Raw genomic sequence first — 18,895 nt, 5'->3', positions numbered from 1 at the left:
TCCTGGAGACTGATAAATATTTGATTTCCTTTCATCCATCGAGTGAAGATTACTTTTAAAGGATTAAATGTATCCCATTGATTGGAGGAACTTTGAGCACTTAAGTGTTCCCCTGATCTAAAATTAGCAATGTGCAGCCTGCCGTCCGCCATTGTTGCTCATACGGGGAATTCGGGTAATAGACACAAACACAGTACAATACACTCGAGCCTCCGAGACACGCACAGACACATCGCGTAGACCCACACTCGCACGAACAAGCGAGTCTATAAACACACTCCGATAACACACAGATACTAACCCACAAACACTCTCTGACCACACAGACACAGGACCACAAATAAAATCAAAGGGCCCCACATAACCCTGCCCAGACATTCGGACATACACACAAACACCTGTCCAATACACAACACACACACACACACAAACCGAATACACAAAATTAAGATTCTTATTTCTGTACCACTTTGACATCGTAGCCTGAAGGGGTCATCTATTTGTTTTGAAATTGTAAATAAATCTGTGTTATTCATAATTCATAATAAAAAAGGATTATTTTCCGCAGTCAGTATTTTTTATCAATTCTGAAAATGAACTTTTGGACATACACCCAAGATTGTACTCAGGTCGCAAGCCTAATTGTGCAAAGACAGACACCAAGGGCCGCATTTACAAGGCCATTGCGCCCTTGGTGTGTCAGTTTTGCTGGTGTGGGTGTTCCCCCGCAATATCCATGGACCCTGACAAATTCCCAGATTGACAAAGTTTTGTAAAACAAGGTAATGCGTCAGAATCCCATGTCTCCCCAGGGGAGGCTTTGGAATGGTGCAACGAGGGGAAAAGCTTGAATTTCTCTTCGCTTTTTCCTTTTTCTATGTGTGCTGCATTGATACCATCAATAACTGTTTTTGTGCCAGATGTCCCTTCCTGCACAAAAACACTCACTCCCGCAACGCAGACACCATTACAACATGACACAAGGGTGCCTGCGCTGGTGCATGGCATCCCATTGTGCGTCAGTGCAGGGGAAAGCACACTGATGCATCATATTGTTGTTAATACGACGCATCCCTGTGCTTTTAAAACGACGCAGCAAAATGGCTTGCGGCGCCCCGCTGCTTAATTGTTTTGTAAATGAAGCCCCAATTTCTAAGTATTGCAAACCGTTTCAGCTTATCCGACTCCATCTCTTTCCTAATTATTGCTCTTAGGGAAGAGGGAGCTGCATTATTAATTTTGTGTCCCCATCTCATAAAGGCTCCATGAGCTATAAACGTTCTTGTCGTGAGTGTCATTTCCAAATGAACTATAGAAGCTGAGATACTTTGGTGAATGGTTTGTAGAGTGAGTTATAGACTTATCCAATAGCTGCACCGAGAGAAGTCCCTTTTGCAGCTGGATGTTGGATCTGAAGACAGAAATTAATTTTATGTGTGAGTATAAACTCCAAGATCCTAATAGGAAAACACCCTCTCCAACAGGGTTGGACTGGGACCAGGGGCGTAGCTAGAGCTTGTGGCGCCCGGGGCTACCCCTCAGATTGCCGCCCCCTCCTTTGCTGGGGGAAAAAGGACGGTGAGCACTTGAAAGATGTCCGAGTCTCCGAGAGACACGTAGTATTGCTGCTAACAGTCACCTCGATCATGCAAGTTACATGCGCATACATGACACGGTCATTGGCAAAGCCAATAGCTCTGGCGAAATACGTGACCTATTGGCTATGCCAATGGTTGTTTTGCTTTTTATAGGCACTGTGAGATTAAATGATTTGCCCAGAATCACAGGATGTTAATTGCAAGCACTGGCAAGCTGCTAATATATAAAAGTGGTGGGGTTTCTATTGAATTCCAGGAGTGAACATACCAGGAGAATGCAGCTCAGTAATTCAACTGCATCACGGAAAAACAGCAGCAGCGTAATTTACTAAAGGGAATGTTTTCTATCATCTACTATTTCCATCCATTTCCAATCAGTATGGCAATGGGTAACAGGGTTTACAGAACGAAGAGTGGGTCCAAGTGACACTAGATTAGCTGGAAGTGGAGAATATTCCTTAAATAGTATTATCTGTACAACTAAGTGTTTTAAATGAAACTCCCAGACAGGAGGTAAGTTTCAAAATGTATTCCATAAGTACTTGCCAACGACAGGCAGTGGCCAGCCGGCTTGGATCCCAAGATGAATGGAATTGTTCAGTGGAATCATCGCCAGCCGCTCCATTTGCCTGCTTGGGCCTAAGTTGAGCGATACAATTGTCACAAGCATTAGAAATGTAGCTCTAGCATGGTGGAGCACAAGCTGCACCATGCACAATTCACGGTCACCAGCTCACCTTCACTTGAATTATTTTATAGTTGCGTGCGTGCCGCTCACCACACAGACTAAAGGCAGCAGGCTGGCTGGGCAAGAAGAATGGTGGTGGTCTCCACGCACTCCGACTCCAGTTCGGCTCGACACGACGAGGGGCGAGCGTAGGGGGCTGTGAGCGCGTAACGCGTCACACTGATGAAAAGACGACACAGCCACTTGGCAGCCGCAGCAACTGAAGTAGCTCAGTTGGTTTGAGTGAGAGGCTGGCTGGGCTGTTTCCCGTAAGGTGCATCTGTGGAAAAACATGTCTCACATAAGCACACACAGGCCTGTAAGATGTATATATTCGGAAAGAATGGTTTACAGTGCAGCTTGTTTAATGTGTTGCAGTAAGAGATCCGTGCAGAGAGCAGTGGTCTAACGAGGGCATGACGGACGAAAACGCCTACAGTCACTAATAGTTTACCTAATTAACATGGTTTAACCTAAACTTTGCTTCAGTGATGGTTAATGCTCCACAGTGACACGTCAATAATGCAGTATAAATGAGAGTATGGGTGTGTTACCCATACTCTCATTTATACTGCATTATCGACGTGTCACTGAGTGACGGCCTCAGGACCTATAGTTGTGCAAATAAAGCCACTGTGGTACCTCCCTCACTGTGCCCCGGCAACTGCAGCTATTCTTACCCACCCTGAGACTGCTCCAGTGCTGATTTTTGCCTGCCATTGTGCACAGGTGGACTGACCTGCCCGAAGAGCACAGAGACCTTCTGTGATGGCAGTGCACACAACATATGCATGCCATACAAAACACACGCAGAACAGGCAACACAAGCTTCAATAACAGAAGAGGCAAGGGCGGAGTACACTTGACTCCAATATAGTAAAGCTGAATAGCCAGCGGCACAGACATATCTACATTCGTAACCAGAAGAGCCTCATCAGAGGAAATGGCAGCGCAAGCTTCAGTTTCATACATACTGAAAAGCCACTGGCAGTTCAGTGTCAAGAATACACAGAGATTGTACGTCATAAAAAGGCAGAATTTAATGTGATCGAGACGAGAATTCAATTTAAAATGAACAGGTTATGCCTTACGCATTAAAATAACCACCTACTTACTGATGGTCATGCTGGCGGCCGATCAGGAGGCTAGCGTCACGTGTGATGCGTCACTCCGGTCCCGGGAATGTGAATGGAAACATTTCTGCCTCGTGATAGTGACCACTGCCGTTTGCATACTGTGCAGCGCGCGGCGGACCTTGGGACGGCCGCGGTGCTTTGGCGGGAAAGCTGCAAGTGTTGTGACGGACTGCACATGCGACGTGGGAGCGTTTTCAAACACACACTCTGCAGTTTTTTTAGCCCAGGAACTGTAATGTCCTTGCGAGGTTTCCTAGACGCGTTTAACTTTATGAACCAGCGTGACTGGCTGATAACAGCTCTGGAAAATACAACTCACAAATACACTGGGAAAAAAACACAGACTAGCTCAGCTGGACAGTAGAAGTTATTATGAGCCATCCTTGCACACATTTAACAATTCCCCGTTAGCGTTTCACAGCCCTGCTTGCCGAGTCCTGCCGTGGTGCTGCGCCTGCGCTACGTTTCAGTGCGAGGGCTGGCCAATTAAACCCAGGGCCGTCATGGTAGCGCTTTTGCGCGCTACATGATTGACGGCCCTGGGACTTAAACAACAAACTGGGTAGGTCGCTACAGTGCTGCCTGCTGAACAAGCATTGCGAATGCGAGCGCTTGCTGTTAACACGGGGGCAGCGCAGCCTGTGGCTGCGGCCGTTATCATTTATTTGGGGACATGGACACTACTGAGGACTGAGTACTGAGTCTCCAAATAAATGATAAAGGCCGCCGCCACGGGCCACCAGTGCGCGCGGCCGCCGCCTGCACAATAGTGCCGCCTGGGGCGGACCGCCCCCCTCGCCCCCCCCTAGCTACGCGGGTGACTGGGACACAAAATAGGGTTGGCCACCAAAGTAAAAGTAGCCCCTATTAGTGAAGCGGATCGGTAAAAAAAAAAGCGGTAATATTTGATTTAGATTTTTTGGGATTTATATAGCGCACGATTGCCGTGGAGCGTCTAAGGCTCTATTTGCGGAGGAAGGAGCCAGAAGTGGCGTATTAGTTCGAAAATAGCCATGTCTTTAAAAGTTTTCTGAAACCGAGCAGTGTTTGGCAGCTTTCGATGTTTAGTGGAAGCGAATTCCATAACCTGACAGTGCCCAGTACAAAGCTTCTTCCTCCCCAGCTGGCCTTCTTAAATCTAGGTGTCTGGAGAAGTTTGCTCTGCTTTGAACGTAGTTGCCTTAAAGGATGGTACCAAATGAGATGTTGTTTAAGGAAAGTTGGTTCATTTCCGTGTACAGCCTTGTATGCTAAGCATAGGGCCTTAAAGTCTATCCTCTTCTTAATCGGAAGCCAATGAAGTTTTCCTAGACCTTCGGAGATGGATTGAAACTTGGGAATGTCCGGCAGTAGTCTGGCGGCAGCGTTTTGTGCTCGCTGCAGTTTGATCATGTGTTGTTTCTGCAGGCCTAAATAATGTGCATTACAATAGTCCAATTTCGTCAAGGCTAGGACAATCACTAGTGTTTTCGTAGCTTCAGGGGGAATGAAGGGGTGTACTTTTCGGATTCATTTTAGAGTGAGGAACACTGACGAGACGACTTTGTTAACCTGTTGTTGGAAGGTCAGTCTGTTATCAAAGATAACACCCTGGTTCTTTACTTTCTGGGCTGGAGTAGGGATAGCGCCCATACTAGAGGGCCACCAATTTTGTGCCCAAAAAGATGTGTCCGATCCTAGTAGTAGTAGTACTTCTGTTTTTGAGCCGTTAAGCTTCAAGCAGTGGGATCCTATCCAGTTGTCAGGGATATCAACAGTAAAAACCGGCCCACCTGACCATCTAACTGGCCCGCAACTGCTAAAAAAAAGCTCCACACACTGATCTGTCAGACCAGCCCACCTGGCACTGTCTGATTGCCCTATAGCCCAGTCCGACATTGATCTCTGACGTTTTGATGTACATACCAATTATAAGTAAGAGAAGACAATCTCTGCCCTAATATCATAAAATGATGCTTCTTAGCAGAAGGGTGGAGTCAGGACATAACAGGTTGAAGACTAGTTGGTTTTAAATTCATCAGCATGACATCATCGGTTCATATAACAATAGCTACATTTGTATTACCAATGGCTCAGGGAAAATTTGTGAACTGAGCTTATCACTATGGCTAAGTCATAAACGACAAATTAAAACATCACGAATGCTAATTAGCAACCGTATTTTTACCCATTTGCAGTTAAATGGCATGTCGTTGACCGTGGTCAGAGCCCATTAAGTACCTTGGTCCAAGTGTCAGTGTATTGAGACATCGTCTATGTTGGAGGTTTCCAGGTGTTTGTAATGAGGCCGACTTACACGCTACCAAGGAATACTTTAGAATTGTGGGCTGTCATGATTTTGTTAGTAAAACACAGATATGATGGTTTAGAGATTCCCAAATTCATTAATCATATGAAGGAAAGAAGACGCATAGACCCTGATTACAAGTGGTACAATTACTGCCAATCCCTGCGTAAAAGTCTTCTTGTGCAGGGTAGGAAATTACGCACCCTTTTAATTTACCTGGGGCATGAATATGATTTGGATTTCGAAGCATGCGTAATACTACATGAAACAACCAAATGCAAATGCAATTCCTCATTTTCCATAGTAAAATTTGGAATATAAGATATTTACTGCAGTTGGTAAATACTGCATGCTTTACAGGCCCGCTTGTAAAAAGAGCCTTTCAGATATAAACATCTAGAAAAGAGGAAGGGGTACTTGTTTGCAATCCTAGGGCCTGATTCACAAAAGTAAACTTAGACCAAAAGCCTCACTTTGACTAAAGTTCTAACTTCACTACTACTAAATAAAAATTGTTGTTCTAAGTTTAGACCAAAAGTCTAACTTTACTACTAATAAAGTTAGACTTTTGGTCTAAACTTAAACTTCAGGTCTCTTTGGTCTAAGTTTACTTTTGTGAAGCATGCCCCTTATTTCTGCTGACAACAAGCAGGAACAACGAGATACACAACAAATTTATTCTGGGGGCGCTTTTCATCGTAAATCAGATTTTTTCTCTCATTGAATTGATTGCACTTTGATTTGTATCATCTGCTTGCTTAATTGCAGCTCCAGTTATAGCATCTGTTGTGTGTGGTTTTGCTGTTTGCAGGCCTCCACACACATTTAGAAGTGTACTTTTCCAACATGCTGAAAGTTAAACTAATGAAGTGAAAAGCAACTGAACTGTCTCCTGGACCACAAATTCAGTTTTTGGGGTTTATTGTTGTAATGTAATGTGAACAAATTAAAGAGGAAAACAGACTAAAGCATACAAAAGTGAACTCTGCTAGCCAAACAAGGCCTTCTCTCTGTAGCTGAGAAAGTCTGATGTCATTTTTTTCAGACTCGTAAGGAGACTGCCTGATAAGACTGGAATCCTAAATCCAGCTCTGGCCTTACATGTCATAAATCTGTGTATTCTGGAACTGGCTGTATTAACAGTCCCGTAGACACAAGTGTAAAAGAAAAGGTCCAATCACGAAGTAAGATGGAGTCATATGTGAACCCTGTCATACGATGAAACTGGTCACCTGTATCTCAACAGCTCCTTTATTTTCATTCTTTGTTTTCAAATTAGCTATCAGTTTTTCTTTTCCTCATTAATATAATTGAAGATTTCTTGAATGAGAATGCAGACTGAGCTGCACCATCCCTCTCAGTCCAGGGATGTCTTATGGAGACAACGCACTATGCACACTGTTCGTGTGGCAGGTGTAGAGTCAGAGAGTGTGCTACATCACAGCAAGTGTTGCTTCCAGTGCAGGCACGAATCCACACATGCACTGGGAACGCCACTTACTGAAAGGTAGACCAGCAGTTTTTAAGCCATCAGCTCGCATTTCACCGGAGGCCACTACTCCATTTCAAAGGGAGGTAGCGATCCACTTGAGAGCAAGTGCAGTGAATGACTGCAACAGCCTAAATGCACCCGTCTGAAGGCTAAAGCCTAAGGGAACCCCTTAGGGGTGTCCTCAGGGGGCACACTACACTCTAACTAGTTGTGGCTCTGTAGCGCCTAGTGACAGCCGCTTTGCCTCTGCACCTGCATCTCTTATAAGCACCATGCACAAACAAAAAGGATTCTCTAATGTGCCTGTGGCCACGCCCCCATGCAAATGAGGTATGGTCCATTGAGATCGTGCAAGTGCAAAGTTAGCCCTGGTGCAATCTGGATTACAGAATGGGTCGCACAAGCATCTGTTGCCCTTTTGTGATGGTGTGCACCTGTTTCAACGCATTTTTTACAACGCACTACTTTTACAACGCATCCATTACAACGCGGATACTGTTACAACTCATGTTTTTAAAACGCATTTTTTTACAACGCAGGTACCCTTACAACGCATACCATTACAACGTAAGTATTGGTAAGTATATGGTTATATTTTAAATGTTATATGTTTGGGGTTAAGGGGTATTTTTAGGGGTTAGGGTCAGTTTTGGGTTTTAGGGTTAAGGGGTATTTTTAGGGTTCAGGGTCAGTTTTGGGTTTTAGGGTAAAGGGGTATTTTTAGGGTTCAGGGTCAGTTTTGGGTTTTAGGGTAAAGGGGTATTTTTAGGGTTCAGGGTCAGTTTTGGGTTTTAGGGTAAAGGGGTATTTTTAGGGTTCAGGGTCAGTTTTGGGTTTTAGGGTAAAGGGGTATTTTTAGGGTTCAGGGTCAGTTTTGGGTTTTGGGGTAAAGGGGTAAAGGGGTATTTTTAGGGTTCAGGGTCAGTTTTGGGTTTTAGGGTAAAGGGGTATTTTTAGGGTTCAGGGTCAGTTTTGGGTTTTAGGGTAAAGGGGTATTTTTAGGGTTCAGGGTCAGTTTTGGGTTTTAGGGTAAAGGGGTATTTTTAGGGTTCAGGGTCAGTTTTGGGTTTTGGGGTAAAGGGGTATTTTTAGGGTTCAGGGTCAGTTTTGGGTTTTGGGGTAAAGGGGTATTTTTAGGGTTCAGGGTCAGTTTTGGGTTTTAGGGTAAAGGGGTATTTTTAGGGTTCAGGGTCAGTTTTGGGTTTTAGGGTAAAGGGGTATTTTTAGGGTTCAGGGTCAGTTTTGGGTTTTGGGGTAAAGGGGTATTTTTAGGGTTCAGGGTCAGTTTTGGGTTTTGGGGTAAAGGGGTATTTTTAGGGTTCAGGGTCAGTTTTGGGTTTTAGGGTAAAGGGGTATTTTTAGGGTTCAGGGTCAGTTTTGGGTTTTAGGGTAAAGGGGTATTTTTAGGGTTCAGGGTCAGTTTTGGGTTTTAGGGTAAAGGGTAAAAATAAATTAAATTCAATTATAATTTAAATTATTTATTAGCAAATAAATTAAATTAAATTACTTTGCATTATTTTTGGGGTTGTGGGTCAGTTTTGAGTTTTTGGGGTACAGGGGTACAGGGTAAAAATAAAGTAACATTTATTTACATTAAAATTAATTTACGGAAATTAAATTATTTAAAATTACATTAAATTATACTTTTAAAATTAAGTTACTATTATATTATTCTAATTAATATATACTTACCAATACTTACGTTGTAATGGTCCGCGTTGTAAAGGTACCTGCGTTGTAAAAAAATGCGTTGTAAATACCTGCGTTGTTACATGACCCGCGTTGTAAAAACTGCGTTGTAACAGTATGCGGAGTAAAAGTCCGCGTTGTTACATCATACATCCTTTTGTGATACCAAAGCGCTTCGGGAGTACAAAAAGTAGGAACAAACACTTGATGCGCACCTGGGCACTTTCTATAATATGACAGTAGGATTATTCTGAGAGCTGTGTGAGCTCTCTAAGCATGTGAACGAGCAAAATAAAGCAAATCTAATAGTGAAAACAAAATACTTGTATCAAAGGACCCGGAAGTAGGATTTCATTTTAAAACAATGAAAATAAACGTGGTACAGAAGAGAGAAACCAGTCCTTTGGAAGAGTAGGCTTTTAATTAGACTGTAAGATAAATTAGCCTTACTTAATTTCTTTCTCCCAAGGTAAAACATTTTTATATTGCTGTTCGTCCGAAAGTTTTCTGTTGTTGCAATGATCTGAGTATCTATACCCTTAGCATGTCTACTTGTGCTCCTTAGCACATAGAGCTTCTTCTGCATGTAGTACTCTATTTGTACCAGAAGAGGGATCCCTCGGCTCAGGAGCAACCTGGGCTTAGACCACCTAAGTAAGGATTTCCTGCTGCAAATGATATTACTGGAGGATGTTTCCACTGGTAAATTAGTCTAGCAGAACATCTAATCAGTGCAGGAGTGTAGAGAAATCTCTTTTTTTTCCGGATCAGGTAATGGGCCGCGAGGTAAGCGAAGAATCCATGAAGGTCGCTCTTATTCTCGCGAAAGTAGAGCTCGTCCTTTAAGTGGAAGTTTTTGCACGAGGTTTTGTATATCACGCACGTTTCAGCACTCCCTACTATGTAAGCTCTTTTAGGTAGGGCAGGGGTGGATTTGCAAGTTATTTTTCTTGCAATTTTGTGAAGTCCTGTGGAAAGTTAAAGAACTTCGGAAAGTTGCCGATTTGTTTGCACTCTGCAGAAATATCTCAACTTTTGCACAGAATATGTTGCAGTTCAACGCATTTTACCCTGAAAATAATGTTTTAGTTTAACATAATTTGCATAGAAAAACTCAGTAAAGGGTAAACTCCCGAGAAGTATTCGGCAAAAAGTAAACCTGAATAGAAAAGTTCTAAAAGAGGTTTGCAACTCCCTTTGGCTACATCGAAGATTATCTTCCTAAAGCCATCTTTAGGAATAATCCCTTTAATTCACCCTCTCCAGGCATTATATTACAAGGGCCCAGTAATTTCAGAAGGGCTAATACCGAGGAACTATATTTAAGGGGTCAGAATTTAGTTTTAACTGTTTTTTTACTGATAAATACAGTCAGAAAGCAGTGTCTTTCCTGTCTGTATTTATTAATAAAAACAGAAAAATACAGAAAATGGACCTTCTTTTGATTGACCCATTCTGTCATTCAGATTGACAGCATGGGGAGTTAAACGATATGAGATGTCATTAAACGTCTGCATATTTCAACATATGTTTGTGCTACAATGCTAATATTTTCATGAGGTGGTACACTTTTATTCTATTTTGCTGTGTAAAATGCAAAAACCTGACAGGCAGCAAAGTATGAATACACTTTTATTGGTTAAACACATTTTATAATATGAGTTTCACAAATTCATTAAATCAAAAAAACTAAATAGTTATGGAGAAACGCCAACAAGATGGCTACAAAAGAAATATGGACAAATACAGACAAACATTTTAAAGGATATAAATACAATAAAATCTGAAGCCCTAATTATATATTTTAGCAAAGACATGCGGGAATTGAGCTTACTGTGCCGACTCCCACATTTTTCCTGGGTATTCCACCCAACGACTTTGCCTCCTTGCTATAGATGAAATCTCCTGCCGGGAAACTCCTCAAAGCTGGCGTTCATGCTAAATTTATAATTCTGATAGGGACGGTAACTGTAGTTACCTAGAAATGGAGCAAGGCAGTGCTTACTTTGAGCCAGTGGTTTCAGGTGCTCAGCACCAACACTTATTTCACAGGGCCGGGACTACGATTTCTGACCCTGCAGGTGGTGGTCGCAATATTAATTGTTCAATGTTAAAATTAAAAAAATGATATACCTTGCAGGATGACTGCCTGGTATGTCTTCATAGACTGGCCTACCCCCTGTCCAGACAGGCATGAATGTGTATCATCACCTCCCAGCTGTCATGAATAGTGGCGGCTGGCACTGATCAGGGGTGGCGAGGAAAGGAGATGTACATTTTGTATCATTTTCTTTTTCTTTTAGTTACACTGCTCAAAAGCAGTAGAGCGATGCTCCTCTGCCTTAGTGGAGGAGCTGCTGGTCACAAATCCAAGAAGTCTCATCAATCAATGACTTGTATTTCTATTCACCAGTCTGCTGCACCCCGCCACTGCCCCAGCCTCTCATTGGATAATTGTAGCTGGGGGCTGGTGCATGGCTGAGTTGAGGCAAGGAAGGCTGGGAGAGCGCATTCTGTACTTGGCAGTGAGGGCTCGCTAGGAAGAGTAAACAAAAGTATTGATTTTGCACTTGCTCCCTAGCCAGAGCAGTATAGCATATATTGCTACTATCCTTAACGTGCTCGACGCGGCTGTGGCCCACCTTTTCATGCTCCGTGAAAGTTGTATCGGTGCACTACCTCATAGCACGCTAATTGCTGAGCATGCATGAGTCCAGGTGGCCGCAACATCCGTACTTACTAACATTGGCAGCTTTGCGGCTGGAGGCAATGCTTGCGTTGTAGCAGGCAGGGTCAGAGCAAGCTGAGCACTGTATGCCAATGCCGTCGTCATCCCTGGACCAAACTAATTACAGGCAGCATAGCAGTGACGTGACCTTCTGTGATAAGTGTTCCTGTTGAGCAGCTGCCTGTTCCGTAACGCAGTCGGAACACTCCCATCTGTACGTCCAACCCTATGTGTGTTCTTGGCTTCTTCCTTGTGAGACATCTGCGAATGGCCGGCAGTTTCTTCCCGCCTGAACAATGTGAGCGGGAGCCTTCACCACACTTTGGCATGCTGTTCCTTTTGAAATAATCAGTCAAGAAAGTTAATCATCTGAGATGGGCAATTGTAAGTATTCCCACGTAGATCAGTGAATGGAGCACTTGCCTTTCAAATACTAGTGATCTGCACATCACACTTTCAAATCCTGGCCTGGCTGAGCTAGAATTATGTCCATTGGAAAGTTGGCAAATGAAGGGTTATTGGGTAACGTTCATTTAACGTGTCTAGAGCTGTGGTCTGATTGATTTTAAATGCAGTTTGTAAAAGTGCGCATAGATTTTTAATGCTTATTGTTGTACTTAGATTTCTTGCTGCTCAGCCAGTATGCATGAGTGTGTGTGTGTGGAATGTTGGAATGCCTGATGACAGAGTAGAATGTTGGTGTGCCTGGTGGACTGGAGGATTGACAGAGAGAGTGGGCTGGGCAGCAAAGATGCTGCTCCTGGTGGGGCCTCTTAGCAGCTGAACTGATGAACAACTATCCTGTAACTTACCTAATAAACCTCTACTTATGTTATACCTCATGGCTACAATCCACCCTTTCAACACTTATCAGTATATCTTGGAAAACATGCACACAAGTAATTGTTATATCTGTCTGTGGTGAATTGGGAGATTGTACACATCCACAGGTTCCAGTGAAAGGCAAATCATGTGCCTCGATATTTTGGGGACATTTCTCTAGACAAGGCAATGCACAATCTGAACTGTAGTTACCAAACTAATATGAAGTATAGCTGTGTGTGTGAGTTTCAGTGGCAACTTAAAAGTGCTTGTACAATACTCAGTGGCAGGGGCGTAGTGAACCCCCTGCTTTGGCAGCGACAGCAGGGATGGGGCTCTGTAGGAGCCTCTTTCGTCTGCAACTCGGCTGACCAAATCTCATAAATAACACTATGAAGGAATACAATGTCAATAGAAGAGCAAGTGGGAGCAAGGAAACAAAACATGGGTAAATCGAAAAGGGAAGGAAGCTTGAATAATAAGAAGGGTGAAAGGAAGGAGGGATGAGTAGGTGGAGGAATGTGTGCATTGATGGATTAATATGTGAAATAATGACTGCATGGAGAAGTGGATAGACAGATGAAAGGATGGCCGGTTAGATGGGTGGGTGAATGAATACATTGGTGGATGGACACGTGAAAGGATGGTAAAGGGATGGAAGAATGCATCAGTGGGTAAAAGGATGAGCAAATGGGTGGCAGAGTGGACAAATGAGTGAAACTTCTTAAGCAGTGTAAGGATACCCTCTTGCCCCCCTTAATGGAGATTATGAATAGGGCAATGCGGGATGGCATTTTCCCTTCTCAATGGAAGAGAGCGGTGGTCAAACCCCTCTTGAAAAAGCCAACCCTAGACCCAGAGGTTTTTAAAAACTTTCGCCCCTTTTCGTTGCTCCCTGCCCCAGGTAAGATGCTGGAAACCCATCTTAACCAGCATCTTGCATCCTTTCTGGAAGCCTCCGGTCACTTGGATCATTCGCAGCACGGAGTTCGGAAGGGACACAGCACCGAGTCGGCCCTCACTGTGGTGCTTGATAACATCCACACCACAGTTGACAAGGGCATAAGTACTCTGCTGATCCTGTTAGATCTTTCGGCTGCGTTTGATACCCTATCTCCCTTCGTGTTAAAATCTCGACTGAGGGAGATAGGGGTGGAGGGGGCTGCTCTTAGTCTCTTGGCCTCCTTCTTGGGCCAGAGGGAGCAGAGAGTGAAGCTGGGGGAGTTTCTATCTCCATCCCTGCCGGTCAAATATGGGGTCCCACAGGGGTCGGCGTTAAGTCCGACCCTGTTTAACATCTATGTGACCCCTTTGGCCAGGCTTGTCAGATCATTTGGGATGGAGGTAGTTTCCTATGCCGATGACACCCAGATCTTGCTGTCTCTCGCCCAGTCTGTCAGCTCCTCTGCCTCCAATTTTAGACACTGTATGGAGGCAGTGGCTCAATGGATGATTGACAATTCATTGAGGCTAAATGGCGAGAAGACGGAGATCCTTGTGTTCGGCGGGAAAGATGACATCTGGTCGACGGAATGGTGGCCTACATCCCTGGGGACTTGCCCTGTGCCTACCCTCCTAGCTCGAGACCTGGGGGTTATGATTGACCCAGCCCTTGCGTTGGATTGTCAAGTCAACAGAACAATCTCTACCTGTTGGGGCATCCTTAAGATCTTGCGGAAGATCAAGCATTATCTATCCGCACAAGCCTGTAAACAAACTGTGGTTGCACTGATAGCCTCTAGGCTTGATTATTGTAATGCCCTATATGCGGGTATAAATAAGTGCTTGCTACAGCGATTGCAAATTGTGCAAAATGCTGCGGCGAAGTTTGTTTTAGATCTGCCTAGGAGGTCGTCAGCCACTGCTGCCAGGAGATCCCTGCACTGGCTCCCAATTGAAGCCAGGATTTCCTTCAAGGTCCTCTGTTTGGTATACGGGGCCCTGTCCAGAAAGGAGACAGGAGGAATAAAAGATCTGCTGATTCCCTATGCTCCTTCCAGAAGCCTTCGTTCCTCAAAGAAGTTTCTTCTTTTGGTTCCCCGAGTGCGAAGAGCCAAGTGGGGAGGCAGAGCCTTTTCAAGCCTTGCCCCTAGACTGTGGAATTCTGTACCCTGCGACATTAGGACTTTGCCATCGATGCAGTCTTTCAGAAAGGCCTTGAAGACCTGGCTTTTCGTCAAAGCTTACTCTTAGTCATCGGATTGCCCTTTCTTTTATGATTTTTTTTTATAGGCGCCTTGATGCCTTCTGGCAAAGTCGCGCATTATAAGTTTTTATTCAATTCAATTCAATTCAGAGAGGATGGAAGGATGGGGGATGGACTGATGGCAGAGTGAATGAGTAGTTGGATGCATGTATTGGTGGCAGAGCGGATGGATTGATGGAATAGGAAAAGATTGAATGATGCATTGAAAAATTAATGGCTGTAAGAATGTAAAGGTGAAGAAGTGGATATCAGCAGGTAGATAGAAGGGTGAAAGGATGATTAGATAGATGGCTGGATGGAAGAGATAGTTGAGTTCTTCTAGGGAACGGTAAGCTCACTTGCATTCGCTTTCTTTGTCCCATCAGAGATTTCATTTCAAAGTGGGGGTACTTTAATTTTTTGGCTACACCCTTGCTCAGTGATGTAGCCGACTGTCATGAGTCCTAGTTTACCGAAGGAAATTGCCATGTTTGAACTGTGAAATGCAGCAATAATCAGATTTTTGTGGGGCCCTTTTGTGTTGCTGGACCAATGAAAGCTACCCCGACGATGCTGCAAACACGTGAAAATGCTCTTCTCATCTAAGTTTTGTTCAGCACAAGAGGAAAGGGACTGGCACACAGGATGGGACCCTGCGCTTGGAACCATTCTTTCTGATGGCAATATTAGCACACATTAGGCAATGTGAGTGTTGAACGGGGGACACATAGGAGGTAATAGTGGGCTGTGGCCTCCTGCGAAACATTTTCTGGCACCGGAAATTAAGCACCGGGGCAAGGGGAGGCTGAGGAGCGATGTGAGTGAGGAAAACTGAGAACTTGACATTAGGAAGGACAAAAGGGGACATAGAAGGAGAAATGTGCACAAGGCAGCACAGAAATTTCAGGAATGTTAAAGCTATATGAAAGCAGTGAAGATAAATTGTATTGTATCTTGTGACCGTTTTTCCTGCAGATTGCTACGGTTTTCACAATAGATTTTATCCTTTTTTCCCGATAAACAAATAAAAAAAAGACTTCTTTAGATTTTTAAATTTAGAATCCGATTACCACTGCTTCGACTTCTGACGCAACAAGCGACGCAAACAAAGCAATGGCAGAGATCACTTCTTCCTCTGAGTATAATCATCATAGAGGCAGTGGGAGGCACTAATATCCAGTAACTTGAAGAGCCTCGCACCAGTCACAAAGGCACACACACATATCACTTTAAAGGATGTTTTTAAGATTTCTCCAATTATAATATTTCATAGGCATATTTCACTTCAAAAGTTCATTCTCAAAAGAAATCATTCTCCATGTTATTATTTCCCCATCTATTATCTCCAAATAAGACCCTTCCCTCTTCTATCCCTCCACTTTCCTTTTCTATCCATTGCATGTCCACAGATCAAATTAATTTCATATGTTCCTATACTATTTTACCACCGATTCTGTTTTTCTCCGGCTCTGGAGTAGCGTGCTCCTCATCAGGGGTATCATGGTCTCTTATGGGTGAGTGATTCAGTTTAGGACTTGAGAGGTTGAAATCATAAATACATTGCAAAATAAGGGTACCTCTTGGACAATAGATCAAAGATTATTTCGTCAATGGAGTACTACAGAAGTTGTCTCCACATATACTCACTTAATGCGCTATTAAGTGTCCATATGTGGAGACAACTTCCCTTGACGAAATAATCATTGATCTATGGTCCGAGAGATACCCTTATGTTGCAGTGTCATCAGAGGTAACCAGCACTATATAAATGCAAACCCTTCCCTCTTCTATCCGTCCACTATACTTTTTCAATCCAAATAACAGACTCACATGTCCGCCACTCAAATTAATTTCATATTTCCAAATACTAATTCACACTAATCCTTTTTCGGTTCCGAAGTAGCGTGCTACTCGCTGAAAAACGCTTCAACGCCTCATCAGGAGTAGCAAGCGCTATATAAATGCAAACCCTTCCCTTGTCTATCCCTCCAATATTATTTTTCAATCCAAATAACAAACTCACATGTCCACTGCTCAAATTAATTTCATATATACTAATTCACTACTAATCCTTTTTGGATTCCAGAGTACCGTGCTACTCGCCGAAAAGTGCTTTGTAGTAAGCGATATGTAAATGCAATTACAATTACATTTCATTACTCAGTGTATCCTTCACTGTAGGTCCCAGCGTATTTTGTTACCTACGTACCCCCTTCACAGGAACTGATGTCAAGCAAACCTTGACACACCAATTGCGCTAACACCACTGAAACAACTGAAACACAAACACAAAGCATATATTTGAGAGGATATTGCACACCTATATGTTACACATTACACACATCCACACTCACCTACAATACAGTGCTCAACCGTTAACATCAACACCATACTTAGACCATCTCTAACTCTGGATGAGGGGCAGGCAACTGACCTTAAAGATATATGAATAATTCGTAAAACCCTTCGGCCATACCTCTCCTAGCAGGATCCTTACTCATTGACTAAGATGTTACTATCACTCGTAGATACATCCATAACATATCATCACAGAACAATTGATACGTTGGTCTATGATAGGAACTTTTGGATAATGTAGAAAGACACATCAGGCACTTTCCAGAGCTATGAGGGCATTCTAATGTCAGAATTATGCGTCATTTGAGTACCCATAGCATAGCATTAACATAACACAACACAAGGCAAAGATTTTGCTCAGCTTTGAACTCGGTCTTGGTCTTTTATATGATCCCTTCCTTGTTGACTGGGTTTGTCTTTTTTATGAATAGAGCTTGGTATATTGGATCAGTAATGTTGCTATGTAGCCATATTTCACAATAAAGAAGAAAGTATGCTCCCACACAGCTGTGTTCCCTCTTGAAAGAGTGTCTTAATGTAGGTCTCTTTGCTGGGTACTCGCCTTTTTTGGAATTATGTGTGCACCCATTTCTCCAACCGGGAAGTGCCTTTTGGCAAATCATTTTGCAGAGGCATGCTGTGCACACCTTTGACCGACTTTACTCTTTCTAACCCTGTTAGGAGAATCCTAATGATCCCCTTGTACTCCCTTTCTTGTAGGCCATTTCTAATGTGTCCTTCTTTCTTCCTTCCAGGGAGCTCCATCTGTTCCTGTTGTGTCCCCGACCCCATGGGGCTCTCCTTCCTGCCCACATATGGATGCCAGAGTAACCGCACAGCCAGCGTGGCAGCACTGCGCATGAAAGCGCGGGAACACTCTGAGGCGGTGCTCCAGTCAGCCAATCTTCTGCCTTCCAGCACCAACAGCCCCAACCATCCACCCAATGCTGGACCTGAAATCTGCCAGGACACGCCCTCCCAGGGCAAAGACCCGGCACAAGGTGCCAAGAACTTATGAAGATTTTCGGCTGCAATATTTGCAATATGCACCTCTCCCCTAAACACAAAAGTGGGGTACAAAAACACAGCGCCCAGCAGCGCCCTGCAGGATTTCTGCGCACGTCCCACAGAAGTCCTCAAACAAGCCCCGTTGGGGGTAAACATTGATGGATATTGCCCTCCAGTGGCACATGACTCATTCAAGTTTCTCCTTCCAGCTCGTGTATTTATGTTATTTATTCTTCAAACAATGCTGTGTGATATTGATGTGATTTTATTTTTGAGCAATACCAAAATATATCTTCTCCTAAATGATGTCCTTCTTGCCTTCATCTGCTTGGACATCACTGACAAGAGGTTGTGCGGCTTTTGGTTTGAATGCAGTTGGCCTGGGCTCTTTTGCCTTTAGTGGTTGCAGAGTGCACACCGGTGTGCCATTTTCTGTATTGCTAGCTCTATTGTTTTTGGAAGAAGACGGCAGCTGTAGATTGCCAGTAGTCAGAGATCGGTGCAATACAGAAATGGAAGGATGCCCACTGGTTGGTGCAATAGGGGTCATGTTTTGCCATGCAGGATGTGATGACTGAAGTCATGAAGCTGGGGCTCCACATTAGCAAAGATGTAGACATGAGGTATGCCAACAGGTCTACCTTTTCTGCCTGCTGCAACACAGTAGAATATGCTCTGGGCCACCAGGATCATGCAGCTAAAGTGGACCAAATTATGTGTCACTGTTAACTAAAATTATACTGCAAGAAAAGGCAAAATATGTGTCATAATACAGTACATTCTGTTAAGGTATTTTTTGACTCTCGTATCGTTCTTACACACATTAACACGGTCTGGACAAACGCACGGCCTCATTAATACCAGT

The 18,895-nt window shown here is 43.7% G+C and overlaps 1 protein-coding gene across 1 annotated transcript in view; it reads left to right on the top strand.

The window, feature by feature from the left end:
* Positions 1-18,337, top strand: part of DRGX (dorsal root ganglia homeobox) — a 119,555-nt gene extending 101,218 nt beyond the window's left edge. Inside the window, exon 7 of the mRNA XM_086920091.1 lies at positions 17,778-18,337. Within this exon, the coding sequence (XP_086776217.1) occupies positions 17,778-18,040 (263 nt within the window). The 3' untranslated portion in view covers positions 18,041-18,337. The remainder of the gene's footprint in view (positions 1-17,777) is intronic.
* Positions 18,338-18,895: the final 558 nt, after the last annotated feature.

This window comes from Lissotriton vulgaris, chromosome 5 (genome assembly GCF_964263255.1).
Source record: "Lissotriton vulgaris chromosome 5, aLisVul1.2, whole genome shotgun sequence".
NCBI classification, from domain to species: Eukaryota; Metazoa; Chordata; class Amphibia; order Caudata; family Salamandridae; genus Lissotriton; species Lissotriton vulgaris.
This window is presented reverse-complemented; position numbering and strand designations above follow the sequence as displayed.